The sequence below is a fragment of the Clarias gariepinus genome, chromosome 24 (assembly GCF_024256425.1).
Source record: "Clarias gariepinus isolate MV-2021 ecotype Netherlands chromosome 24, CGAR_prim_01v2, whole genome shotgun sequence".
Taxonomy (NCBI): domain Eukaryota; kingdom Metazoa; phylum Chordata; class Actinopteri; order Siluriformes; family Clariidae; genus Clarias; species Clarias gariepinus.
Window position 1 is genome coordinate 21,292,076 of NC_071123.1, and position 27,275 is coordinate 21,319,350.

Genomic DNA, 27,275 nt, shown 5'->3' on the forward strand with positions numbered 1-27,275 from the left:
ACTGAGCAGAGTAAACAAAGCCTCGCTGTGTGTTTTAATAAAAAGGTAGAGTGGCAGGAGTGCACTTGCGTAGGGTGTGGAGTGAATTAATCAGCCTGGAGGTTCCTGGGGAAACGTTCGTATGGAGGGGAGAGGCTTGGGTTGGTGCATGGTGTGTGGTTTCTAACTCTCTTTGGGCTGATATGTCCTGCTGAACTGATCCTCTGTATGTGTAGGTTTTTCCTTACTGAACTGATCCTCTGTGTTTGAACCTTGTTGCTCAATGAGCTGATCCTCTGTGTGAACCTCATTTCCGTGTATCTTTATGCCTTGTGGGCTGATCGTGTCTGCTTACTGCTTAATGGGTTCATCCTACAAATATACCTTATTTCCTACTGAACTGATCATGTGTGCCTTATTGTGTAATAAGCCAATCCTGTGGGTGTGCCTTATTACTTACTGAACTGATCCTCTGTTTGTACCGTTATTGCATGATGAGCTGATCCTATGTGGACCTCAGTCATTTCTCAGCTGATCGTGTGTGCCTTAATTCTTGTTGAGTTGATCCTGTGGATGTCCCTTATTTCTTATTGAATTGATTCTGCATGTGTGTGCTTTATTCCTTAGTGAGCTGATCCTGTGGTTATAACTTATTTAGTACTGAACTGATCCTGTGTGTCTTACGCCTTGTAAGCTGATCATGTATGCCATATTGCATAATAAGCCAGTGTGCCTTGTTGACAATGTGCCTTGTTACTTACTGAACTGATCCTCTCTGTGTGTACGTACCTTGTTACTTTGTGAAATGAGCCTTTTTTTTTTTTTTACTCTTACTTTTGTGATGCAAACTGATCCTGTTTGTGCCTTATTAATTGGTGAGCTGATCCTGTGTGTGAGAACTTTATTACGGTACTTAGTAAGCTGATTTTTGGTTTGTCTACCTGATTACTTCATGAGCTGATCATCTTTGTATACCTTATGTACTGATCTTTTAAACATCGGCACATACTTACTTGGTGAACTGATCCTTGGTGCGCTCATCATATGTGCATGTGATTTTTTTTTTTTTTTTTTTTTTTTTTTTTATTATTAGGCTATATTTTACTCAGGAAGGTGATGATCACATGATCATTGCTTAGTGATTCAATACTACATTTACCATGTGATCTTCAGCTATTGAACTGATCTTGTGTGCATTCTTATTCATGCACATTATTATGACTTAATGAACCGTGTGTGTGCACAGCATCAATATCTAGCAAGCTGATCCCACAATCCAGTGTTAAAAAAAAAAAGTTGTCAACTGATCTCCTGTGGGTGATTAATTCATGACCTGGTTATGTGTCCATGCTATTTTTTTTTAGGTTCTTGATCCTGTGTGGATGTTATCACTCTGTGAACTGATCCTTTATGCTTGTGCGCTTTAGTGATGAGATTCATTGTAAATGTATAGATCAGTTTGTAAACCGATTCTGTACACACACATGGTGACTTCGTGAGCTGATCCGACACGTATACATTATCGCCTGGTAAGGTTGGCTGATCCAGTATTTGCATGTTCTCTTCTCTCTCGTTGAGCTGTTCTTGGGTGGTGTTGAGTCAACTAGGCATTATATTCATTTAATGAACTGATCCTTCCTGCTGTTGATCGTTAATGAACTGCTCCTTTGAGCACATGATCTTTGCTTGGTCTGTGCAAGTGTATATCAATTATACTGTAATTTTATTTGTTTTGTGGCTGGTGTGTGAAGTCGCAGTCCGTCCATGTTAATGGAACATGAATACACAGTCTTAGGCAGTCCACAGGCTTGGTGATTACACTCTCTCAGCTCTGCTTTGCTCACTCGCCCTTAAATACGCATGTCGAACACGGATTAGATCTCACGCTCATTTCCATCCCGTGCTTCGCTTGGAAGTGAGCGGCCTGTCATTCGATTCATTAATCTGATGTTCTTCCCTGTATAAATCGCAGAGGCCTGATGTGAACAATTAGTGCTGTGATATTAACAAAATCATCCAGACGTCATGAGATTTCGGTGAACGTTGAAGTAAATAATTACGCTTTTAGACGTACCTACTTTTATTCCCAACCACCGTCATGAGGGTAAAATGGGTGTGTGTACTGTATGTGTGAGAGCATTAAAGTGCACAGCGAGGCACGGCGTTCTCCCAGTGGCAGTCCCGTAGACAGATGCACGCCGTAATAACAGCCTTTATCGATGATTACACCGCGTTAGAGTGAACCTTGCAGCTGCTGCTTAAATATGGAGCCAAATTTAGTTTGTGTGTCTATGATGATGTGTGAAAAGGTTCTACTAGGATTACAGTTGGGTGTGGGGTTAAAATACCCTTCATTTGGTCAACCAGCATATTCCAGGCTGTAGTGTGATGTATTGATTTGAGTATTCTTATTGAAAACAAAATGCACATCCATGCTCTCTGGGAAAATATTATCTTTATATATCTATTTAATGATAATTAATTTTTTCGTCCCCCCCAACAAAAATCAAATTAGCTGCAAGGATGCTAGACGCCGTTGCGTTGACTGTAAATAGAGCTGAAACAGATGGAGAGATGTCAGTTGGCGATGAAGGCGTACGTGGGGAGAAATCCAGAATGACATTTGGAGCATGAAGAGCCTCCAGAGATATTTCTCTCCTAAACGCAGCCTGACACATGACACAACGGCTCATATCTTGTATACCGCCTCCCACGTTTCACTACACCTCCAACACCTGCGCAGACATAATTACCATCTGCTTCGTTGGTTTGTAACTTCATGTTGGGATAAGCAACCCCCCCCAACCACCACACCCCTTTACAAAGTTTCTCAAAGCTATTTTTTTTTTGTTTGTTTTTAAGATTTGGGGAAAAGATGTATGGGTGTAAAGTTCAAAAAACTAAGACAAGTTAAAAGTTTTGCCCCGGTCGCTGTACGATTTGAAGAACATCCTGCGTGGCATCTCATGTGATTACGGCAGGCATGTCTAGTGACGAGCGACCAAACAAGCTGACCCAGTTAGAACAGAGATGTCAGGATGGATTGTTAAGAGACTGACGTGATTAGAACAAATGGGAACACTAAAAAAACAAAACAAAAAAAGTCTGAGAATCACATTCACTTTAAATTAGATACCATTTTAACTTTCTGTATAATAAGGCTTCACGTGATGTTTCATCTCCAGAGTTCGATCCTGAGATCGGGTTCACCCTCCCCCTCGCCCATTCTAGATATTTTACATGTACTGTACATCTCCTCATTTTGAACAAGAACATCCACGCCTTCGTTCAGTGTGTTTTGAACATGGCCTAACTGATGTTAATGATGTTGCTGGGAGACCGGTGCTTAGCGGCGGGTTCGGCTCAGTGTGCCGGGGCAGCGTTCAGTCACGGATGCATTAGCACATCTGCAGCGCTGGCCGTCGCTAATTCGTTTCACTTATCCCGGTTCGACTTGCTCGGCCATCCTCCCGCTGATTTCATTACAGCGTTCAGGTGCTGATCAGTGAGCCAGAGGGAAAGAGGCAGCTGATTCATTTCAGTCACTTGACATTAATTTGCATTGTTAACCTTCTTATAAACAATATGTTTTCTAAAGAGGAAGGTAGAAAACATCTGGAAGCTGTGAGAGCGTAGAATGATCGAGCACCATGTGAAGAAAGGGCCAGGTGTCTGTCTATCTACAGTATCTGTTTTTCCATGATTTTTTTTTTATTTGTGCCATTGTATCATTATGTTGGGAAAAAAATTATTTAAAAAAAAAAAAAAATATATATATATATATATATATATATATATATATATATATATATAAGTTTAATTGTTTTCCTTCCCCAAACGTAAGGGATGCTTGATTGACAGGATGATTCAGCTGAACAAGTGCAGTTATCCCCTGTGAGAATCTGTGACATTCATAATATTAGCTTTATACCATATGCACACTTTAGGATGAAACACAAGGAGAAAAAAAAAATGAAGACGTGAGTGACTAATTACTCATTCTTTTTACTGCACTGTGGCTCACAACATTAACATTATTATTAATGGAGCTCATGAAGTCTGCTTCCCTAGGGTTTGGAATTAGTCTGTTTAATTTAATTAAATTTGATTAGATTTCTTTTTTTTTTTATTATTATTTCTCTGTGTGTGTAGCAGCGCTACAGAAATCCAGGATTAGGTCTAGAGCCACATGAGCCAGTCCGAGCCAGTAGGGATGGATGGATAAGACAATATAAATAAAACTTATTTTTAAATTAAATGCATAACGTTTTAAAATTTATGCAAAACATAAATGAATTAAATAAAATCAATGAAATAAAAATGAATGAAATAAATTACAATTTACATAAGTTAATGGATAAACTAAAATTATTATTTTTTAAATTGTATATTTTTACAATTTAATGGATTTTTTTATTTTTTATGATTGTTTATGTAAGTAGTAGATAAAGGATGAACTTTAAAAGCAGCTGGGTATGTTTTCAAACTAATCAATTTGTGAAAACTGTTTTTTTTTTTTTTTTATCCAAAATTCATCTACTTATTTAACATGAGCCTTTAGTTATTATTAATCCCAATTTATGTTTCTCCTCCTCCTCCTCCTCATCATCATCTCTTTATCCCTGACACCACAGTATAGTCAGTTCCTGGACATAATAACACATTCAGCAGGTGGATAAAATGTCATGTGATTAACCACAATAAAGCCTCCATAGCAAATCTGGGATTTTTTTTTCAAAGTTATTCTTTTATTTGTTTTTTAAGAGCGAAAAAAAAAAAACAGAATAATGGTACTGTGTGTCTGCAGATTTTGTACACTGCACTGTTTATAGAGGTCTTAAATTGTAACTTCAACTGGAGTTCATCACAAACACCACAAATGTGTAAATTTATATAATGGACATTTTTTGTTTGTTTGTTTTTTAAGAATTAGAGAAAAGCCATTAAAGCTAATTTTTTTTATTTATTTATTTTTTTTTTAATCCGGATGCGGTCAATAAAAGTTAAGGTGTGAAAAATGTAATATATATATATATAATTTCTTAATCAATAATTAGGAGTTTAAGAATTTCAATGCCATTGACTAGATGTGTTTTCATTTGGTCAGAAATATGTTTTAATAAACTGTGTGTGTATGAATCAGAGAGAGGAGGATGATGGATGATGGAGTAATGCCTTTATTGTGTATGCCATTGTTGTTTACTCTGTGGCTGTAAGCGGACCGGTAATAATAAGACCGTGTGTGTGTGTGTGTGTGTGTGTGTGTGTGTGTGTGTGTGTGTGTGTGTTGTGTGTGTGCGCGTATATACATTCAGCTGACCTCTTTTTCAGGATGCTCCCATTTATTTATTTATTTATTTATTTATTTATTCTGTTTTAACATAATCCCGAGATTGTCAGTGGATGACTCAGTACGGTGCCATGGGCTTATTTAGAAATGAAAAACCAAAAAAGTTTTAGGGTTCGGGTTCTTGGACCCTTTTTCTTTTAATCGCTCTGCTAAGGTCTGGATTCTTTTGCAAAACCATCATGAATTGTCATTTGAAGAGTATGTACAGAACAATGTGAAGTTGTATCGAGTGACCTGGGGCTGATTCCGTTCTAGCCCAGACTGTAGGTTTGTTGTAATCAGGTGAACACACGGAGAGAGACATTGGGACCGCCTGTCCCTCGGCTTTGGGTGATGGTTTGACTGATGAAGATGCATGAAGGGATTCTTCTCATCTCTGTTTGTAAATGATGAACATACAGTCCTGTTTGCCTCTCTCTCTCTCTCTCTCTCTCTCTCTCTCTCACTCACGTATACTTTGTGAGTTCTGGAACTGGGACAGCTCTTATCTCCATCCCTGATTGGCTCCTGGCACCGTTGTCATGGTTCCTCGTTCCTGAAGCCCTAGTCGACTTGGCAGAAGCAAAAAGCCGCCAACAAAACGGCGATGAGCGATCTAGCCGCTAGCCCCGTGCCAAGACTTCAGATATTAACCTGGAAAGCTGGAAACTTCAGTGTGTGTGTGTGAGGAAGAGAGAGTGGGATTAGTCTGGGTAAAATAGGATGCAGGATCAGTAACACGGCATGCGCAGTAAAATAAAAGTGCAGGAGGTGTGTTGGGGGGATTAGACGGCGTGACTGGGCATCAGGAACAAGAATGCGGCCACGTGATGGTGTTCTATTGATGGACATTAAAATGAGGGGCTGAGACATGATGGACAGTGACGGGTTATGATTGTAAACATAACATCCTAAAGAGGCAACTTTATAGTATACGCTGTATTTATCATGCTGGTGATCTACTGATAAGAGCCGTACACGTTTCCTTCTTTCTGTTCTGTATCATATAGTGAGCTGGTGCTTTAAGGTGTGTGTGTATATATGTGTGTGTGTGCTGTCTTGCTCCACCGGAGGTGTATTTATATACTTGCTGACGCTTTAGGCCGTTTATGAAAACAGACTGAGACGCCATTTTATCATCCTTTCTGCCTGTTTTTGCTATTAATCCTGATCCCTCACTAGTTCCCAAGTACATATCAGGATGCTGATAGTGAACCGTGTGTGTGTGTGTGTGTGTGTGTGTGTGTGTGTGAGAAGTAAGAGCAGAGAGACGCGGTGTAGAGAGTGTGCATATAAAACACATATCATCTTAATGAACCTCACAGTGTGTGAGCGATTTCTCTTTGTGTAATTTATCGACTGAAACGAAGAACAGGGGCAAAAAAAAAACACAGGTTTTAAAGTATGGCTCGGGAATTTTTAAAACATCACTATAGCAACTGTGATTTATCTAACTCGAGGGGTTTAATAGAATTTTCTCCGGATTTACAGCTCTAATCAAGAACCATTAATCTAAACGCCTCCAAATGTGTGTGTGTGTGTGTGTTTAATGCAATACAACACAAAAATGTGAAATTGTTTGTTCTTTATTTAACTGTCTAATATCCTTATTTGGCTGTTTGTTTTTGTTTCTTTTTGTAATACTAACACAACTGCATAGCTTCTGTTTTTACGCATCATGAATGTATTTTTTTTCATTATTTGTATATCTAAATTCATCTTTAGTAAATTAATTACTTTTTTGTATAATATGGACATACTATGTTTATTTCATGTTTTATTTTCACTTTTTTTTAATTTTGTCTTCATATTTATTAAATTTTCTTGCTCCCGGTTGGACCCACTTTTGCCTTTAGAATGGCCATTATATTTGATTGCATACAGTAGATTCAACGAGTTGCTGGAAACACTCCTGAAAGATTTTGGTCCATATTGACATGAGAGCATCACCCAGTCGGCTCCACGTCCATGATGTGAATCTCCCACTCCACCAGGTCCCAAAGGTGATCTTACTGGATTGAGATGTAATGAATGTGGAGGCTGTTTGAATGTAGTGACGTCAAAGTCATGTTCAAGAGACCAGTTTGAGATGATTTTAGCTTTGTGTTGTGGCATAGCGCATTATCTTGTGGTTATAAAGCGATGGATAAGGTCAGCACCATAAGGTCAGTAGGCTGTGGCATTTAAACCATGTTCAGTTAATACTAAGGGGTCCAGAGGATGGCCCGAAGATCTCCCCCACACCATTACTCCACTAACACCAGCCTGAACCTTTGATACATGGATGGATCCATGCTTTCATGTTTACACCAAATCCTGACGCAACCATTTAAATGTCACAGCAGAAATCGAGGCTCATCAGACCAGGCGATCTTATTGTTTTCTGTTCTTGGCTGACCGTTATTGAAAACCTTGAACTGCCAAATGTAACATAAACGCATTTATATTACAGTATCCACTGAAGGTAATAATGATAATAATATAAATAAATAAATAAAATTAACTTCTTTGAGCAGATGCTTTCTTTCCAAGGCTACCTTTTTTATTGATTTTTTTTTTTTTCTCTTCAGCCCTCTTCAGCTTTCACGATAGTGTTAGGCTTTGGTGTAAAATAATTTGTAAAATGAAATGAAAAGATAATCAGATCATGGTCATCACATTACACAGCTGTATGATTTAACTACTGTATATCCCACTGTGTGCTCGTGCTGTTTCACTCAATGACGTGCCAGAAACTGATATTCAAATTTGTTTTCCAAACCTTTTTATTTGGGGCCATTATGAAAGAAAGATTCCGATAAAGTTCTTTCATATACAGTATTCTAATGTGCTGTTTATTGTTAGTAGTTTTTAAGGATTTACATAAAAAAAAACTCCCCAAAAATATACTCCATTGATGATAATGCAGTATGCTATGGATTGAGATGGATATACAACTGTTCCTGACCTAAAAACAAATAAAGGTAGTGTAGAGTGGAAAGACAGAGATTTTGAAGGACTTTACTGCAAGGAAAATTTGCACTGAGAGAGATGTACATTTTAAAATGTAAAAATGTGGGATAAGTGTACAAATTAACCATGTATGGTGGAACCTTGGATTGCGAATAACTTGTTCTGTGAGCATTTTGCAAGATGAGCAAAAATGTAACATCAGTGTCTTGATATACGAGTACTGTAGTACACATGCACTTTGTCTGCCGAGCATCACGTGATCACAACTGAGTCAATGGTTCCTCTCTCTCGCGCTGCGGGATTGTGGGTAATCGTCTCCCATGCCGAGTATCAGTGCACATGTACTGTTTACTATAACATTGTGACCACATATGTGTGCGTGCATAAAGCATTTTTTTTTTTTTGACCAAGTGCATAGACTCTTCTTAGCAACTGTACTGCAACAACGACCTTCGGTAGGAAAAAAAGTTAAAAAGTATGTAGTAGTGCAGCAGATTAATCTGTTTATTGACAATACAACGTCACATTTCCACAAAAACAAGAGTCATTATAGACGTTCCTTGTCCATCACGCAAAAAGAAACAGATTCCAGTGATTCAATTAATGTGTGTGTGTGTGTGTGTGTGTGTGTCAAAGTCATCTTACATAATAACTCCTCCTCCTCCTCCTCTTTTTCTTTCCTCTCCCTCAAACCACTCATGTTTTTTCGAAAGGTACATTAATTCAAAGGCAGGATAATTGGTTTTATTTCTACTTTATATTGTGTATTAAGTTTTATGTGAATATTTTGTGTTGCAGAGCGAATCATTTCATTATCTCAGTTTCTATTATTTCCTATGGTAAGTTTGTCATTCATTTAATTCCCTGTGTAAGTTGTTACAATAGAAATCACATATAAAAATAAAGACTCCTGACTCAGCCATGCTGTTATACTAACTTAATGAACAGCTATTAACCAATCAGAATAGAGAATTAAACTGCGCTCTAGTATAAAGTATAAATGTCAGTGTTTACCATGTAAGTGTCTGTGTTCTGGCTCTTCAATCACAACCTGTGTTTGATATCCTGTGGACTCAGGCCTGACCTTTCTACTTCTTTATTTCAAAGGGCTGATAGTATCTGTGTAACGCACAAACACTCGTATGCACAGGTATCTTTGTAAAGCTCAGTATAACATCCCAATAATTTTCATTTCCAGCTTCTTTTTTTTTTTTAAATCTACATCTATTAATTTAAAAATTAGTTCCAAAGTGATGAAGACTGAGATGTCTAGAAACATTTGTCATGTTTTTACGGAGCTTTTCTAAATTTTTAACCTCAACATTAAAGTAATTTGTCTTCATTTTTAAAAGAGAAATAAAGTGTTTTTTTTTTTTTTTTTTTTTTACATGATTTTGTGAAGATGTTTTCATGACCGAAGCCAGGATCTGGTTTTGCGTGAGAGTCTTTCAGCAGCTCAAAGTTCTAAGGTTGTGCATTTACTGTTCTTGTCAGAAAGTACTTAAAGTTGTGAACGTGTAAGAAGAATTTGTTCCAGGAGCAAGGAAAAACTGCAAAGCTGTTAAAGATGAAGAGAAGCAGAGCCTGGATGGATCGGACATGTACTTGCTTTTCATTAGCTCAGAATTACTAGCCGGGTCAGATTTTTCACATTTGAACAAATATGTCCAAGATAACAAGGGAAACACATCCTGATGGCTTAGAATTTCCTTTTTGGCCTTTACTGCGTTCTGTAGAAGCTCAGTGGTCCGCGCATATAACCAATTTTTTATAGCCAAACGAAACTACCTTCGGTATCATTTCGCGAACTGGCGCGTTCACGTTGTTGTCACGTTGGACGCTGTCGAATCAAAAGAATCTACGGTACTTTGGATGTCGTGCCGAATGTGCGCATGCGCTCTGTCACACACACGCGCACAGACACATAAAGAGAGATGGAGCGGACAGTGTTAACATACTTTTTATCTTTGGGCTTTTTATGGGAGGAAGCAAGTCTTTACAAATCAATAGGCCCAAGTCCAAGTGAAAGTCCGAGTTATTTATGTTAAAGTCCAAGTCGAGTTGCGAGTCTTTTTATATTTTGTCAAGTCGAGTCTAAAGTCATCAAATTCATGACTCGAATCTGACCCGAGTCCAAGTCACATGATTTAAGTCCACACCTCTGGTAGCCACAGTCCCAAAGTGTCTCTGGGACTGTAGACTGTTGAAATCAAGATACTTAATCATAGATTCTCTGAAACACAAGGCGAGACATGGCTCAAATTAGCGTATTATTTTTGTGCGGAGCAAACTTTGAATGGTTTTTAATCAGTCCAAGTAGCTTTAGTCCACAACTCCAAACTCATTTTCTTAACAAGACATCAGGTATGCTAACACCTGACTTCAAATAGCTTTTTTTGAGGTCATTAACTCAAGGATTCACATACTTTTTCCACTGGCCCTATTAGGTTTTTATGGTTGTTCTCAATAGAGACATTTTCGGCATATTGTATTTGTCAATACTCGACTTGATAGATGAAGATCCGATCACATTTTATCACAAATTAATGCAGAAAACTATAATAATAAATATATATATTATATATAAACTATATAATAATTTCAAAAGGTCCATATACTTTTTCTTGCCACTGTATATTAATGTAACCATTGGAACCGATTAAGGCCGTAGAGCTTATAAAATCTAGCTGAAACTTTTCTCCTTACCTGATCTGAATTGTGATAAATATTTATTTTTTGTGTGTCCTAAATTCTAAATTTCACTTAAATGTCTGTTCACAGTTTAATTGTTCACAATATATATTAAAAAAAATTTAAGAATTTACTTCAACAAAAATTAAAGCGAGGATAAATTTTTTTTTTTTTAATTTAATGTTAAAAGGAAATTCGCCTCTGAGTGGTGCAGTGGTAAAGTGCTTGTCCTATCATCCGGAGATTGCGAGTTTGATTCCCGGGTGATGCTGTAACCTCTCGCAGCCGGAGGTCTAGAGAGAGCTGATTGGCCGAGCTCTCTCAGAGATGAGGAATGAGAGGTACTTAGAGCTTCCACATTAATCACGGCTCTACAGTCAATCAGGGCGTCTGTGAGCTCATGCAAGTGGAAGAAATGGATAGCGCTGTTCTCCGAGTGTGTTACGCCGCCCCAAAAGGTGCATGAGCGAGTAGTGACTGGGAGGAATTGGACACGACTAAATTAGGGAGAAAATCTGGGAAAAATTCCCCCCAAAAAACAACCAAAAAAAGGAAATTCAGTGGTTTGTGTGATGATCCAAACATGTGAAAGTGACTTGAAGCAAGGTCAGGACTGTATGAGGGATGTGGCATTAACTCCCAGTCTAGTTTATGTAATGTAGAGGTGGTGTTGGTGAATGATTGTGTGTACAGTTACCACAGACAGATGCATTTTTTCTGCAAGTTGGTAATAAGCTATCCATCAATTTTTAAGGATCAGGAATGACTACAGTGGGCCGGGATCATAATTCACTGACGTACGGCCTCCTTTAAAATGTTTGCTCCATTCACATTTTTTGCTGCGGCTAAGAGTCTCATCATCGTACTGTGCCTGAGGTCTTCTGTAAATATCAATCTATTTGAAATTTAATTAGGAGTGCAGGTTTGATTGGAACGCCCCTCGTATTTGTGGGTATTTGCTAGGTCTAACTTAACACTGGTGGTTTGTGGGTTTAAACATCACACAGTTAACCTTAAAGGCACTTTTCTATCACTATAACTACCTGGCCATCTCGTTAAAAAAAAAAGTGTTGTGTGGCTGTTTCCTTACTTATTCCTTCATTCGGTCATGTAAAAAAGTAAAACCTTGCTCTGCTCTGTGGTGAGTACCACACTCGATCTAAAGGACATTTACTAAATACACTCCCTGATTCTTTGCCAGAGTGTAAAACAATATACAGTAGTAGATCAGTGCATGAGCTTTACAGTAGGGTCTCGTAATAACCTGTGAGAAGCTGATCACCAAAACTCAACCAAGTGTGTAAAATATTACACCTTTAACTTTATTTAGGACAGATCACTTTTTGAAGCAGAGACAGAGTTTTCTGATCCGTGCATGTGCATACCTTTTAACTTGAAAACCAAGCCCATTCACCTCCCCATATATTAACAAGAGCACAGTTAGCATGGTAAGAAGACATTTTAATGTGTTTCATTATGATCCCCCAAGTCATAATTGTAGAGCATGAGAAGTGTTTTAAAAGTAATTAAAACAAATAAATAAAATGAAAACATGGGCTTCCTGATGTTGACCACTAGATGCCAGCATCACATAGAGAGAGAGAGAGAGAGAGAGAGAGAGAGATGAAGACCCTGAGAGTGTTTAGTTTGTCAGGAATCAGTCTCACTGATGAAGGGATATATATGTTCAATAATGTTCTAAAACGCAGCATCACTCTGTCTGAGAACACTGGAGCTGAACATGAACAGAAGATGAAAGCGATAGAGAATAAGGGACTTACAGACATAAACGGTCTCTGGCCTGTGACTGTATAAATGACACCTCTGTTATCATACTGTTCGTTATTCGTAACTGTATATTACAAAAAAAGTACATTTCTATTGTGATTCAACTTAAAGGTTAAAACACATAAGGACCTCATAGGACCTGCCTGACAAAGTGAAGTAGATCAAAAGATCATCAAAAGCTAAATATAATGCAGAGATCCAAAGAAATTCGAAATCAAATGAGAAAAAAAATTATTTAGATCTATCAGTCTGGAAAAGGTTATAAAGCCATTTCTAAAGCTCTGGGACTGCAACGAACCACAGTAAGAGTCATTATCTACAAATGGCAAAAACATGGAACAGTGGAGAATTTTCTTAGTTAAAAAGTTAAACCAATTTTAGGAAACCAAATCAGTGTGGACAACTAAAGTTACCCCAAGAGCGCAGCGACAACTCGTTGTAGGGTCTTTTGTGACCTCTTGGATAACATCAAAGGAACTGCAGGCCTCACTTGGCATAGTTAAGGTGAGTGTTCATGACTTCTACATTAGAAAGAGACTGAAGAGCAAAAAAGGTTTGCATGGCAGAGTTCCAGGATGAAAAGCCACTGCTGAGCAAGAAGAATATAAAGGCTCGTCTCAGTTTTGCCAGAAAACAGCTTGATGATCTCCAAGACTTTTGGAAAAATACTCTGTGGATTGACGAGACAAAAGTTGAACTTTTTTGCGAGGTACTGTATGTGTCCCATTATGTGTGGTGTAAAAGTAACACAGCATTCCAGAAAAAGAACCACCAACAGTACCATATCAACAGGAAAATAAAGTGGTGGTGGTAGTGTGATGGTCTGGGGCTGTTTTGCTGCTTCAGGACCTGAAAGACCATGAATTCTGCTGTTTACCAAAATATCCTGAAGTAGAATGTCCAGCCATCTGTTTGTGACCTCTTCTAAATGGCTGAAAAAAAATTAAGACTTTGAAGTCCTAATCTGAATGGCAAGACCTTGAAAAGGCGGTTCATGCTCAAAAAAAACTCCAGTGTGGCTAAATTACAACAATTCTGCAAAGACGAGTGGGCCAAAATTCCTCCACATGTGACAAACATGCAAAAAAATAGAAAATCAGTAATTGAACAAACTTTTTCACACCACTGTACATTTTAATAAAACTGCAAAGATTTAATTTATAAAACATATAAAGATTTAAACTGTGTAATGTTTTCACGTTTATTTTTATTTCTTGTTTATTGCATCCAAAGGTGATTTATTACCTCCAAATTGACTCAACGGTGATCAGAACCGACTGAACCGTATTTCCTCTCAGCTTGAGACAGTAAAAACATATATACAGTTGCACATTCAGGACCTTCTGAGTACCTGACAAAGGCTTCAGCTGGAAGTATAATAATCAAGGTGTTTCATTCACTGAATCGCTCTCCTCCTTCAGAAGATGATCAGACTCTTGGTTTTGCTCGCTCTCCTAAAACAGACAGAAGTTTAATCTTTAGTGCTTAATCTTCACATCTATGTGACACCATTGTTTCTTTATGTAAAAATTATCATTACACTGTACATAATATATATATATATATATATATATATATATATATATATATATATATATATATATTATATATAAGGGTTTAAACAATGTTTTCCATGCAAGTTCAATTGACCATAATCAATTAATTAACATGCACCTGTGGAATGGTCATTAAGACCTTAACAGCTTACAGAAAGTAGGCATTTAAGGTCACAGTTCTAAAAACTCAGGACATTAAAGAGACTTGTCTACCGACTGTGAAAAACACCCAAAGAAAGATGCCCAGGGTCCCTGCTCATCTGCGTGAACGTGCATTAGGCATGCTGCAGGGAGGCATGAGGACCGCTGATGTGGCTAGGGCAATAAATCGCCATGTCCGCACTGTGAGACGCCTAAGACAGCGCTACAGGGAGACAGGAAGGACAGCTGATCATCCTCGCAGTGGAAGACCACGTGTAACAACACCTGCACAGGATCGGTACATCCGAATATCACACCTGCGTGACAGGTACAGGATGGCCACAACAACTGCCCGAGTCACACCAGGAACACACAATCCCTCCATCAGTACTCAGACTGTCCGCAATAGGCAGTCCATGAGGAGGAGATGCACTGCAGTACTTCAAGCAGCTGGTGGCCACACCAGATACTCACTGGTACTTCTGATTTTGAGCCTCCCTTCATTCAGGGACACAATGTGAAACATTTTTAGTTTATGTTTTTATGGTGTTGACTCTTTTAGTGTTCATACAAATATTTACACATTAAGTTTACTGAAAGTAAAAACAGTTGAAAGTCAGAGGACGTTTCTTTTTTACGAGATTACCTCATTGAAGTTCACTGCCGTACACCTTGTGTGTGAGACAGAGAGCTCTGCCTCCAGCTGCTGCACTGATCCTCGCAGTGTGTTCACCTGGGACATCAGGTCAGAATTCTCACTCTGTAGCTGAGCATAGGACAACATCGCTTCATCATATTTCCTCTCAGCTTCAGACAGTAGGACCTATACATGTATTTTATACAAACATTCAGGCACTTTTGAGTACTTGACACAAGTTTCAGCTGGAAATATACAGTAATAATCAAGGCTTGTTGGTATTGGTTTTACTGTACATGCACATTCAAGAAGAAATTCTCACCATTAGGAACTTCTCGTAGTGTGTTTGATTCATGTGATTGCTCTGTGTCTCCAGAAAATGGTCAACCTCTTGCTTTTGCTCATGCTCCTGAAACAGCCAGAGGTTTAATCTTAAGTGCTTAATCTTTACATCTACATGACACCACCCATTCATCCATCCATCCATCCATCCATCCATCCATCCATCCATCCAAAGATCTCTGTAGTCCAACTAGGGCCCGTGGAGGCCTATGTTGATTACCATTCCCTTGTTACGACAGTGATAGGAACTCTGGTCAACATTCACACCCGCATTCATTGGGAGCACCAATTAGCCTAATCTCTGGGTCTTTGGACTATGGGAGGAAACCAGATCCCCAGGAGAAAATCCGCCAAGCATGAGGAGAACTTTCTAACTCCATGCACACAGACCCTGAGATGGGAATCAAACCCCGACCCTGGAGATGCAAGCGACAGTGCGCCGTCGTGCTGCCTACTGTACATGACCCCACTGTTTCTTTATGTGATGTCAGAACGAGTATTATAAGTTCTTACATTTTTCCAAAATGCAATGATTACCTCACTCACGTTCATTGCAGCACATTTTGTGTGTGTGACTGAGAGCTCTTCCTCCAGTGCGTTCACCTGGGACAACTGCTCTGTCTTTTCAGTCTCCAGCTGTGCGCAGGACTCCACCGCTTCGTTGGATTTTCGCTCAGCTTCAGCCCGGGAGGCCTTTAATTTTTTTTTCTACACACAAACAGGTGTTTGGAACATCACCCATCAGAATAAAATTGTGAGAACAGGCTAGTTATTTACATACTTTTCCAATGAACAACTAACACACAGCGGTTTACAGCAGTTACCTACAGTAGTGTAACTTACCGTCAGTCGCTGTTTTAAAGTTTCCTCCAACTCCTTGCACTGTGACTCCAGTCTCGCGCGAGCCTCCTGCTGTCGCTCCGTCTCCTAAAACACAGCCGTAGACACCAAAGTGCTTTAAACCTAAGTGCTGATTGTGCGCATCCACAGTACAAAGAGGTACGTCACTTTTATTAAAATGAAACCAAGCATCTTAAAAGAATTTCTTTGATTCCAGATGTTACTAACCCTGATCTGGTCTTTCCACATTATCCGTGTCAGAGAGAGATCCTCTTGCAATGCGACCACTTTGGACTTCAGGATGGAGTTCATCTCCTCCTGGTGAGTGATTTTCTCCAATGCCTGCTCATGTCTCCTCTGAGCTTCAGAGAGAGACTCCTGAAAGATTATATCATACAGTAGAGTTATGAGACACCACTTTTTACAGGGGATCAGTCTCATGCTTGGGCTGTTAGTGACGGTCAAACAAGCTAGCGGCCAAACCTAATCTTTTTCCTCAGTCTTCTCATATAATCCCATCTAAAAGTATGTTATTTATTATTGTTATTATTATGAAGACTTTCCTTAGAGCGTTAGTTTTCCCAGTATGAGGTTAACTGTTAAATGTTCATCCAGTTACCTGCAACCTGCCTGTGGATTTTGCTACATTGGTAAGCTAATGTTAGTATAACGTAAATATGTTACCCAGCTAGTAAAAGTAAAAATATGTGTTAAATATGATAGCTAGGAATCAAAATATCTAAATAACATAAATTTTAACTGTAAAGTTTACATTTAGGCATTTGGCAGACACTCTTTTCCAGAGCGACTGACATATATTTTTTTTTATCTCATTACACATCTGAGCAGTTGAGGGTTAAGGGCCTTGCTCAAGGGCCCAACAGTGGCAACTTGGTGGTTGTGGGGTTTGAACCTGGGATCTTCCGAACCGTAGTCCCAACTAATCGTAGGCCCCCTAAGTTGTTACAAGGTGCACGCTAACAGTCACGCTGCAAGATTTTATAATGAATGTAAGAGCCCCTGTGCAGAACCTTGGAGAGGAACAGTGTAGTGTGAGCTTGTGGGAGTGACAGTGTGCACTTTTGGGAAAGCCCTTCTCATTTGGAGGTAACGAAGGTTTTTAACACAAATGAAACAAGACTTACTGAAGTACCTACAGCAGAGCGATCCCTAGTCTTTTAGAGAAAGAAGTCTCTTTGCACTGTAACCAAAACACAAAACTCCCTTGTCTGCTCTAGATGAAGTTATCCCTCTTGTGGGTTTTCTCTTTTCTTTATCTTTTCGCTTTTACTTTTCTTATCTCTTCCCGTTTTTTTCCCTTTTCTTTATCTTTTCACTCTTTTGTTTGGGCATGCTGTCTCTTTCTCTCATGCCGCTTTCTCTTTTCTTTTCAACTTTCTTAAATTTTCATGGACCTTATCTTTTCTTTTTCTTGGCCTTTCACTTTGATCTTGATTTTTGTCTTTGCTCTAATACCGGAGTGATTTACTCTCATACCTGGTGCTACCTAATGTTCGCATGCCACTTTACAGTTTTCGGGGGCTTTAAGTAGGCATGTGGCCAGGTGTCTCGCATTTCTCCTGATTACCCCCAAGGCGGCATCGCCTAGCAACCCTGTATAAGGGAGGCCACAGATACGCCTATCCAAAACCTTCTGCATAGCTTCCTGAGGATCTACCTGTTCAGAAAATCGTTGTTGCAATTTTTTGCAGATCTGCACCTTCACGAGACTCCTGTTGTTACAAAATTCTAAATAAAAAACAGCCTAATTTAGTAACCTACAGTACTTTAAATTTCTTCAGATTTAGCTTTGTGTTTACTCTGTGTTAATCTTATGTCAGCTGTTAACAGTTACCTTCAACCCTTTATAGTGATGGATCCATTATCTGTGATTCCGGACCAGACAGTAGTGTGGGAAGTGGAGTTACACATTTCCAAAAGGGACATTAATTTAAACAGAGTCTGAATGGTACAGTATGTTTGCATGAATATCTTCACTTGTACATTCATTCATTGGGCTTCAGACTGAGCTTGAGACAGTATACACTACCATTCAAAAGTTTGGGGTCACTTTCTAACTCCATGATGGTTCCTGATTTTTATTTCTTTCTACATTGTAAAGGAATGCTAAAGGCGTCCAAAAATGCATTAATCTCCTTTGAACAGTTAATGGTGAGATGTTTCTGCTACTTCTGCTCTGTAAAGACTTCATAATGCCTCTAATCTGAGGTTTTTCAGGCTGATAACTCTAAATGAACTTCTCGTCTGCGGCAGAGGTAAGTTTTGGTCTCGCCCTCCTGGGACGGCCTTCATGAGAGCCAGTTTCATTATGGTGCTTGACGGATTTTGCAAATGCACTTGACAATACTGTTCTTGCAAAAACTATTACAGAAAGAATATATTATATACACATTTTTGGGTATCTGACACAAGTCTCAGCTGGGAGTATAATCAAGGCTTGTTGGTTATGATTAGTTCTACACACATTCATGAATTTTACATGAGAAGAAATTCTCACCATTCGGAGCTTATCATAGTGTGTTTGATTTACTGGATTGCTCTGTGCCTTCAGAAAATGGCCAACCTCTTGCTTTTGCTCACTTTCCTGAAACAGTCAGATGTTTAATCATTAGTGCTTAATCCTCACATTTCCATGACATCACTGTTTCTGTAAAAGTTACCATCATACATTAAAAAAAATCTATAATATCCTGGTTAAGTACATATTGCCTGTAGAGTAATTCATCACGAGTCCTCACTTCATACATTCATCATCTTACTCACCTTCACTGCAGCACATGTTGTGCGTGTGACTGAGAGCTCTTCCTCCAGCTGCTGCACTGATCCTCGCAGTGTGATCACCTGGGACAGCAGCTCAGTCTTCTCATTCTCCAGCTGGGCACAGGACTCCATCGCTTTGTTGTATTTGTGCTCAGCTTCAACCTGAGAGACCTGTAATTTTTTTTTCTATACACAAACAGACTACTTGACACACTCATCACTCATTAGGAAAAGACTTTACTTTTCCAATGATTAACGGACACACAGTGTACAGCACTACAGCACTCATGACCTGGTGTGACTTACAGTCAGTCGCTGTTTTAAAGTTTCCTCCATCTCCCTGCACTGTGACTCCAGTCTAGCACGAGCCTCTTGCTGTCGCTCCGTCTCCTAAAACACAGCCGGAGACACCAAAGGTCTTTAAATCTAGTGTTTAATGTTCACATTTACAATGAAGCACAGAATCTTAAACTTAAACTAGAATTTGTATCCCCCCCAAGTACATGTGGTCATTAGTCACATCACATATTCTCAGAGGAATTTTGAAAGGATCTGTTTAATTCCAGATTTTTCTCCCTTACCCTGATCTGGTCTTTCCACATTATCTGTGTCAGTGAGAGATCCTCTTGCAATGTGGTCACTTTGGCCTTCAGGATGGAGTTCATCTCCTCAAGGTGATTCATTTTCTCCACTGCCTGTTCATGTCTCTCCTGAGCTTCAGTGAGAGACTCCTGAAAGAGCAAGCAAAGCTTATTATATTTTTTTTTAACGTACATTTAAAGGAAATTAGCTAATTGGTGGCCAGAACAGATGATAAAATGTTTACATGATATCAGTTCTGTTAATTTATTAAAATAATCATATATATGTGCATGTTTTTGGACTGTGGGAGGAAACTGGAGAACCTGGAGGGAACCCACCCAGAACAGGGAGAACATGCAAGCTCCTTGCATACAGACCTGAGGTGGGACTCAAACCCGGACCCTGGAGGCACACGGCGACAGTGCTAATCACTAAGCCACCATATAAGATTAACTAAATTAGACAAAATTCCTTTCGGGACAAGGAGGTCAACATATAATTATCTTGGGGCCAGGAGTAGCTCAGTGATTAAGGCATTGGACTATAGTTCGGAAGATCCCAGGTTCAAACCCCACAACCACCGAGTTGCCCCTGTTGGGCCCTTGAGCAAGGCCCTTAACCCTCAACTGCTCAGATATTTAATGAGATAAAAAAATTTAAGTCACTCTGGATAAGAGCGTCTGCCAAATGCCTAAATGTAAATATAATTAAAGTAATTTCAACTTTGTTTATGTAGAGGAGAATTAAACCCTAACAAATTTACTTAAGTATTCATCAATAACACTACCTCACAATATTGCTGGTCATTATAATTGGCACCCCTGGTTAAGATATGTTCTTAGGCTTCTAATAAATAAAATTGTAGCAAAATCAAACCTTTAACACAAGCGAAAAATAAAATACAAAAAAATCCATGACCATATATATATATATATATATATATATATATATATATATATATATTAAATGTATTTGAAATTTTTTTCCTTCTTACTGTAGTTTATAAAGTTGATTAAAATATCTAGAAACTTTTAATTAATAATTCATACTTCCTGTTTCCCTGTGGTATAAATATGATGTGACACAGAGACCTACGTATTTCTCTTATCCACTCTTTAACATGGGAAAGACAAGAGATCACCCCATTCAAGGTAAGGCAGATGTTGTTTGGACCTTAATAAGGCAATGGCTACAAGAAAAGAGCGACTCACCTAAACTTACCCATATCTTCAGTCACAAGAATCATTAAATAGGTTTGAAACAACTGAAACAGTCAAAAACATTGTCAAGTAAGGAAGGACCCGAGTTTATCTTGGGAACCTTGTCAGGTTGCATGGCATCATTAACGCTCTGAAATACCAGGAGATTTTAAATCAAAACCTGATGGCCTCTGTCAGAAAGCTGAGGATGGGTCGTCATTGGGTTATCATTGGGTCTTTCAGCAGGATAATGACCCAAAAAAATGGATCAGCAGACACAAAATCAAGCTCCTCTCATGGCCATTTTAGTCCCCAGACTCCAACTTAACTGAAACGTGTTGGGTGAGCTGAAGAGGAGAGTGCATTAGAGAGGACCCAGGACTCTGGATGCCCTAGAAATATTGTGGAATGGTCAAAGATCCCTTTTTAATAAAACTAAGAACACATTTTAACCAGCGAAGCCAACAATACTCACCAGTGTATTGAGTTCAGTACTTGACATCACTTGTCAGAATAAATTTGTGGAAAAAGACTCAATCAGGACACACAGCATACTAAAGCAGTCATGACCTTGTGTGAGGTAAAAACTTACAGTCAGTCGCTGTTTTAAAGTTTCCTCCATCTTGTTGCACTGGGACTCCAGTCTAGCACGAGCCTCCTGCTGTTGCTCCGTCTCCTAAAACACAGCCGTAGACACCAAAGCTCTAATGTTCAGATTAGATTTAAACATTTGGCAGACTTTCTTATCCAGAGCGACTTACATTTTTATCTCATTACACATCTGAGCAGTTGAGGGGTAAGGGCCTTGCTCAAGGGCACAACAGTGGCAACTTGGTGGTGGTGGGGTTTGAACCTGTCAGCCCTTAAATGCCTTAAACACTGAGCTACACATGTTCTATCAATGAACCATGTCACTTCCTTTAAAAACTTCTTTTTTCTCGAGTACATACACTTTTTGGTGTAACTCACAGTTCAACGCTAACATCACAGATTCTGACAGGATTTTTCAAAGATGATTCCAGATGTTACTCACTTACCCTGATTTGCTCTTTCCACATTATCCGTGTCAGAGAGAGATCCTCTTGCAATGCGGTTACTTTGGACTTCAGGATGAAATTCATCTCTTCAAGGTGAGTAATTTTCTCCACTGCCTGCTCATGTCTCCTCTGAGATTTAGCGAGAGACTCCTGAAAGAGCAAACAAAGATTGTTGGCTTTATGTTACTTCTATATATTTTGGTGCATTCATACATCACTAATTCTACTGTATAAACAGACTGCTTACAAAAATGAAATGTTTGCAGAAAGCTTTCAGCAAATTTGTGAAAAATTTGCAGCTAAGGAATTATTTGCCAAATTATGTTGCCACAAGTTTGCCAGTGTTTACCACTAGCAGCAAATATCTGGCACGTTCTGTTCTCCACTGATTTGCCACGAGCTTGGCAGTAGCAGCAAATTTCCAGCCAAGTAAGTGGCGAATACTGGCCTACATGTTTGCCATGATTATTTTTTTTGGCAACACTGAAAGTATTCATGGTTTGCCAGTAGTCATTTTATTAATTACTTTTTCCTAATATTAAACTGTTGTGCCACTTTTACATTGCACATTTACACACCAGTTCTTTCCCAAGTTTATCTCTCAAAATAAAATGATTGGTGCTTGTTTTAAGAAGCGCAACAAAAATTAAGACAAAAAAAATCGAATATATTCAATAATCTGTATTCAATATACTGAATTGTTTGTTAAGCTAAAGTTAGCATAATATTAATATAGCTACCCAGCTACTAAAAGTGATGTTTACAAGGACTGCATTTGCCCAAGTATACTCTATGTATGGGAAACTCTGAGTATGTAATTGTATTTCACTACTCAGTTTTGTTATTGTCCTGGGCAGCATGGTGGTGGTGTAGTCGCCTTGCACCTCCGGGTTCCGGTTTCGATTCCCGGCCAGGCTCGATTTCCGTCTCTGTGTGCATGGAGTTTGCATGTTCTCCCCGTGCTTGATGGGTTTCTTTCCACAGTCCAAAGATATACAGGTTAGGATAACTGGCTTTCCCAAATTGCCTGTAGTGTGTGAATGAGAGTGTGAGTGTGTATGTGTGTGTGCCCTGCGATGGATTGGCACCCTGTCCAGAGTATACCCTGCCTCGTGCCCTGGGATAGGCTCCAGGTCCCTGCGACTCTGAATACCAGATACGCAAATAAAGCTGTATAGAAGATGAGTGAGTGAGTTATTGTCCTGTTACACTGTGTTGTTGTTATTCCTGTTAATGGTTTATAAAAAATATATATTAAGTGGATTATAGTGCAGTACGTTTATTCTGGAGTCCATTTGTATGCTGAATTGGTTTCCAGAGAGATGGAAGATGTTAATTCACCAAAAAAAAAAAAAAGTTACTCAGAAATCTACTGCAAGCTGCCACAAACGTAATTTGCTGTGAATAAACGTCCTGTAAAATTTGCTGCAAACCACACACAATCTGGCAAACCTGAGGCAAGTAATCGAACTTAGAATAAATTGTTCACAATCGTTTACCACAAAGTTAGCCACAAGTTTGCGATAAACCTAATGTGCATGTTAAAATATGACCTTATTTTTTTGTGGCTACTTTGGCTGAGATTTGCCACCGCTGTTCAACAAACACTTAACTATCTTGTAAGAGCTCACTTACCCTGATTTGGTCTTTCCACATTAACCGGGTCTGAGAGAGATCCTTTTCCAGTGTGGTCACTTTGGACTTCAGGGTGGAGTTTATCTCCTCAAGCTGAGTTATCGTCTCCATCGCCTGCTCATATCTGCTCTGAGCTTCAGTGAGAGACTCCTGAAAGATCAATCAAAGCTGGTTGTCTTTATTTTACTTCCACCCATATTCAGACCCTTTTAATGAAATCGGTTCATCGGTGGTCAGAACAGACCCAGCCCCCAAAATATGAGTACAGTTGTGTTAATTTAAGAAAGTCAATCATAAAATATTATTAATTTTACGGCATAACCAGACAGCAAGGACACTGAAGGAGGTACAGACCCATTTATCTTTGAACAAAATAGTATAACTTTAGTAATCATTATCAGTAACACAGGGTGTATGAGCAGGTTTAAACCAGGGAAAAAGCTACAAAAGGAGTGTTTTTTTTGTTGTTGTTTGTTTACCGTCAATAACTACTTCAGTGTACACTCTCCAGACAAATTATTATTATTATTATTATTATTATTATTATTATTATTATTAAAAACTTGCTTCCTCACTTGACAATGAGGCTCTTTACTCTCCTGCTCCAAAGTAACCAAACTTACCAATATTACCGTAACTGACCATAAGTGTATTACCTATATTTATCTCTCTTTTTTTTATTTTACTTTGTACTGTATGAGTGTATGTTTGTGTATTATTAACAAAAAGCCAGGCTTTGTATGTTAAAATATTGTGGTTTGGAAATTACCTCCACCTCAGACTTCATGCTTGGACCTGGTGAAGAAACATTCATGGACGCTGTCTCCTCTGTGTCTAAATACAAAATATATAAAATTTCACATTGAAAAAAAAAAACAATATAAAAAACACAAACATGCATGAACAAAAATATGGTAAGTACTTTATACAGTATATGATATATGACTTATGTAGTGTATATATAAATTCAGTCTAAAGTTATAATAAGCAGAGAGAGATTATTATTATTATTATTATTATTATTTTATGAAATATTGGACCAGGTATAATATTCTCAATTATTAATGACTGCAGAGTTGAATCTGTGTATTTTACATATACAGAATTTTCCAAAAAATGTATACACACTTATTTTATATTTTATTAATATAATATGAATACTATTATCTATTTATTGTCATGATATTATAATATATATATCAATAAATAACATAAAGCAATAAATGTAGTGTTATAATATTTATATATTATATAAATATATTTTGGGGGGGTATACAGTATATAATTTATGCCCCTACTTTAAAAAAAAAAAAAATCTATCTATATCTGTTGTTGTCTTTTGAATTATTTTTGAGCTTTGGCCATATTTGTTTCGCCATAATAATATAATGTACATCGGAAAAAAAGAGAGAGAGAGAGAGACGCTGTAGACTGTGTGTGTGTGTGTGTGTGTGTGTGTCTGTGAGAGAGAGAGACAGAGAGAGAGAGATGATTTACCCTGGTAGATCGTTGTGTAGAAAGCTGCAGTATTAAGTTAATATAATCACTGAACCTCTCACCTGCTCCTTTATTCGGCAGTCAGTGAATGACGTAACTAAGACCGGGCAGTGCATCACGTGACCCCGACCCCGCTCTGTGCCGCGCCTGAGACCCCCTGTGACACGGGGCTGTAGTGGGGGTGTATGGGGGTAGTGGGGGTGTAGCGGGGGTAAAACACGACGAAACGGTGTTTATTCAGCCAACAGATTTCTGAAACAGCGTTTAAACACCTTTGAGTGGCGGCTTTAAAATTCTATTTAATGTATTCCTATAAAATCCTCTCAGCAGCTCGGGTTAGTCACGTTATTTATCTTCCTAAATCAAACTGTACGATATACAGTATATGACACCTATACTATAGTATATAACACAAAGTAAACAACAAACATAAAACTGTGTTGTGAATATTTGTTATATTATTCTAGGGCCAGATATTGAAGTGATTTATATATTTTTGTATTATTCTTTTTTATTTTCTTTATTGAAATGATTGATGGATCGTTCAGTTCTTTACATAATGGCTGATAAAACTCTTTTTTCATTGTTGACTCTTAATGATGATTAATACACTTTATGGAATTCAGCTATGTTTATTCTATTCATGCTGATGTTGAATTGTGATTTTTATCAAAGATTCACATCTAAGAAATATTCCTAATATACAGAGAGAATTTTATACAAAAATATTTGCTCGATGTGATTTTTTCCTGTGTGGCTACGCAAAGAAGGATGTCTACAGGGCAAAGCCTCGACCACTGGAGGACTCGGAGGCACAGATTCAGGAGGTCCTCAATATCCCAATATCCTTTAGAAGACTGTACGTTCCATCCCCGGCAGTTTGGGGAAATTGGTTGATTCCACCGGTGCCTACTGTACTGTATGTTAAAATTTAATGATTTGCAATAAAGAACAGTTTGTTTCAATAAACTTGTATTAGAAATATGGACATTATTACCAATTTTAATGCCTAATTACTTTTCACCCACCCTGTATATATATACAGATCTACATCAAGCACTCCTAAATGTAATCATAGTATCCCTAAAGGTGATAACAATAGTAATAATGCTTTATTATTTTATAAACTCTTTTTCAGGGCTTTACCGTTACAGTTCAGCCTGCTTGGAGATGCGACCAAACAAACAAACAAACAAACAAACAACGAACAAAATCAATCAATCAAGAAAACTTGATCATCATTACTTACTAGTAATTCTAATATTGGTGTAAATCAAAAAACATGTAAAAAGTATTAAAATAATAACAGAATATTATTAATAAAATAATAATATAATTACTATTAATAGCAAAGCATTAATAGCAAGATCTTCAACTTTAATGCCATAGTGTGAGTGTGTCACAGAAGATTCTTACCGACGTTAAAAGTTGGCAGAGTCATTTTTACACACTATTTTAGGAAAGGTTTGTCTTTATTTAAATAAATATGATTTTAAAACATAAAGATTTGATTAACACATTAACACAAACATTAGTAATATTTCCCTTTGCTCTACTATATTATGTTGATTTTTCCAGAAATGCAGTTGTGTGATTTGCTCAATAGAGAGTTCTGTTTCCCAGTTACAGTACTGTATGTCAAACCACTGAGGGGAAACAGTATCTGATGGCTTTATATCTTGACAAATACAGGTTCACCGTCAGCTCATAAATGTTATATGGAGAGACAGAAGTGAGACATCCTTAATCCACAGGAGTACTCAGAAAGAAGTGTGGCATGAACTAAAAACAAAGCAACATGAAAAACTAAGAGAGAGTCCCTACGAGACTGTATGCATTCATAAGTGAAAAGAGCGTACACATTAAATATTGATTTGATTTAATTTTTTGTCTATATATTTTGAATTATGTTAAGTAAAAAATAAAACTTTACCTAAAGCTTTACCACAGTAATGTACATACAGTCACATCCCCAGTATTGCTGTAGAATATAGAAAATAAATCATTAAACAAAAACAAAGAAATTTTAACTTTTGAACGGTAGTGTATTTTTTCCCCAAATGCAGTAAATTAAGTTTGTCCAAATAATATATTTGAAGTCAGATTAGTCTTAATTAATTAAGTCTTAAGTAAGACTTTAAGATTAAACGTAAAACAATCTGAAAGGCAAGTCCATGTCCGATCCATCCAGCCTCTGCTTCTGTCCACCTTTAACAGCTCTGCAGCTTTTCCTTGCTCATGACAAGAAACTGCAAAACCCTAGTACTTTTCAAGCTGCTGAATAGAAGG

General features: G+C 38.1%; 2 protein-coding genes across 2 annotated transcripts; both read right to left on the reverse strand.

The window, feature by feature from the left end:
- Positions 1 to 14,071: 14,071 nt before the first annotated feature.
- On the reverse strand, positions 14,072 to 16,630 carry LOC128512088 (myosin-13-like). Its single transcript, XM_053485216.1, has 6 exons — positions 16,484 to 16,630; positions 16,259 to 16,342; positions 15,953 to 16,123; positions 15,396 to 15,482; positions 15,083 to 15,259; positions 14,072 to 14,193 (listed from the first exon to the last, which is right to left on the reverse strand). Exons 1-6 carry the CDS (start codon positions 16,565 to 16,567, stop codon positions 14,122 to 14,124), a joined length of 675 nt encoding a protein of 224 aa, XP_053341191.1. The 5' UTR covers positions 16,568 to 16,630; the 3' UTR covers positions 14,072 to 14,121.
- A 2,096-nt stretch (positions 16,631 to 18,726) lies between these two features.
- Positions 18,727 to 25,004, reverse strand: LOC128511921 (tropomyosin Por p 1.0101-like). The gene is made up of 10 exons (XM_053484972.1): positions 24,987 to 25,004; positions 24,259 to 24,323; positions 23,490 to 23,639; positions 21,855 to 22,004; positions 21,410 to 21,493; positions 19,618 to 19,767; positions 19,343 to 19,426; positions 19,040 to 19,222; positions 18,774 to 18,860; positions 18,727 to 18,732 (listed from the first exon to the last, which is right to left on the reverse strand). The coding sequence occupies exons 2-10, from the start codon at positions 24,301 to 24,303 to the stop codon at positions 18,727 to 18,729; spliced, it is 939 nt and encodes a 312-aa protein (XP_053340947.1). The 5' UTR covers positions 24,304 to 24,323; positions 24,987 to 25,004.
- Between the last annotated feature and the right edge of the window lie 2,271 nt (positions 25,005 to 27,275).

What these genes read in the sequence shown, in the direction of transcription:
- LOC128512088 (XM_053485216.1), bottom strand. Translation starts at nt 16,567, where the DNA reads ATGAACTCCATCCTGAAGTCCAAAGTGGTCGCATTGCAAGAGGATCTC. An exon ending in TGTGGAAAGACCAGATCAGG is followed by an intron (nt 16,343 to 16,483) that starts GTTAGTAACATC and finishes GCTGTGTTTTAG; the next exon opens with GAGACGGAGCGACAGCAGGA. An exon ending in ACTACGAGAAGTTCCTAATG is followed by an intron (nt 15,260 to 15,395) that starts GTGAGAATTTCT and finishes ATACATGTATAG; the next exon opens with GTCCTACTGTCTGAAGCTGA.
- LOC128511921 (XM_053484972.1), bottom strand. Translation starts at nt 24,303, where the DNA reads ATGAATGTTTCTTCACCAGGTCCAAGCATGAAGTCTGAGGTGGAG. An exon ending in GCATGAAGTCTGAGGTGGAG is followed by an intron (nt 23,640 to 24,258) that starts GTAATTTCCAAA and finishes TTGATCTTTCAG; the next exon opens with GAGTCTCTCACTGAAGCTCA. An exon ending in CTTTAAAACAGCGACTGACT is followed by an intron (nt 19,768 to 21,409) that starts GTAAGTTTTTAC and finishes TTGCTCTTTCAG; the next exon opens with GAGTCTCTCACTGAAGCTCA.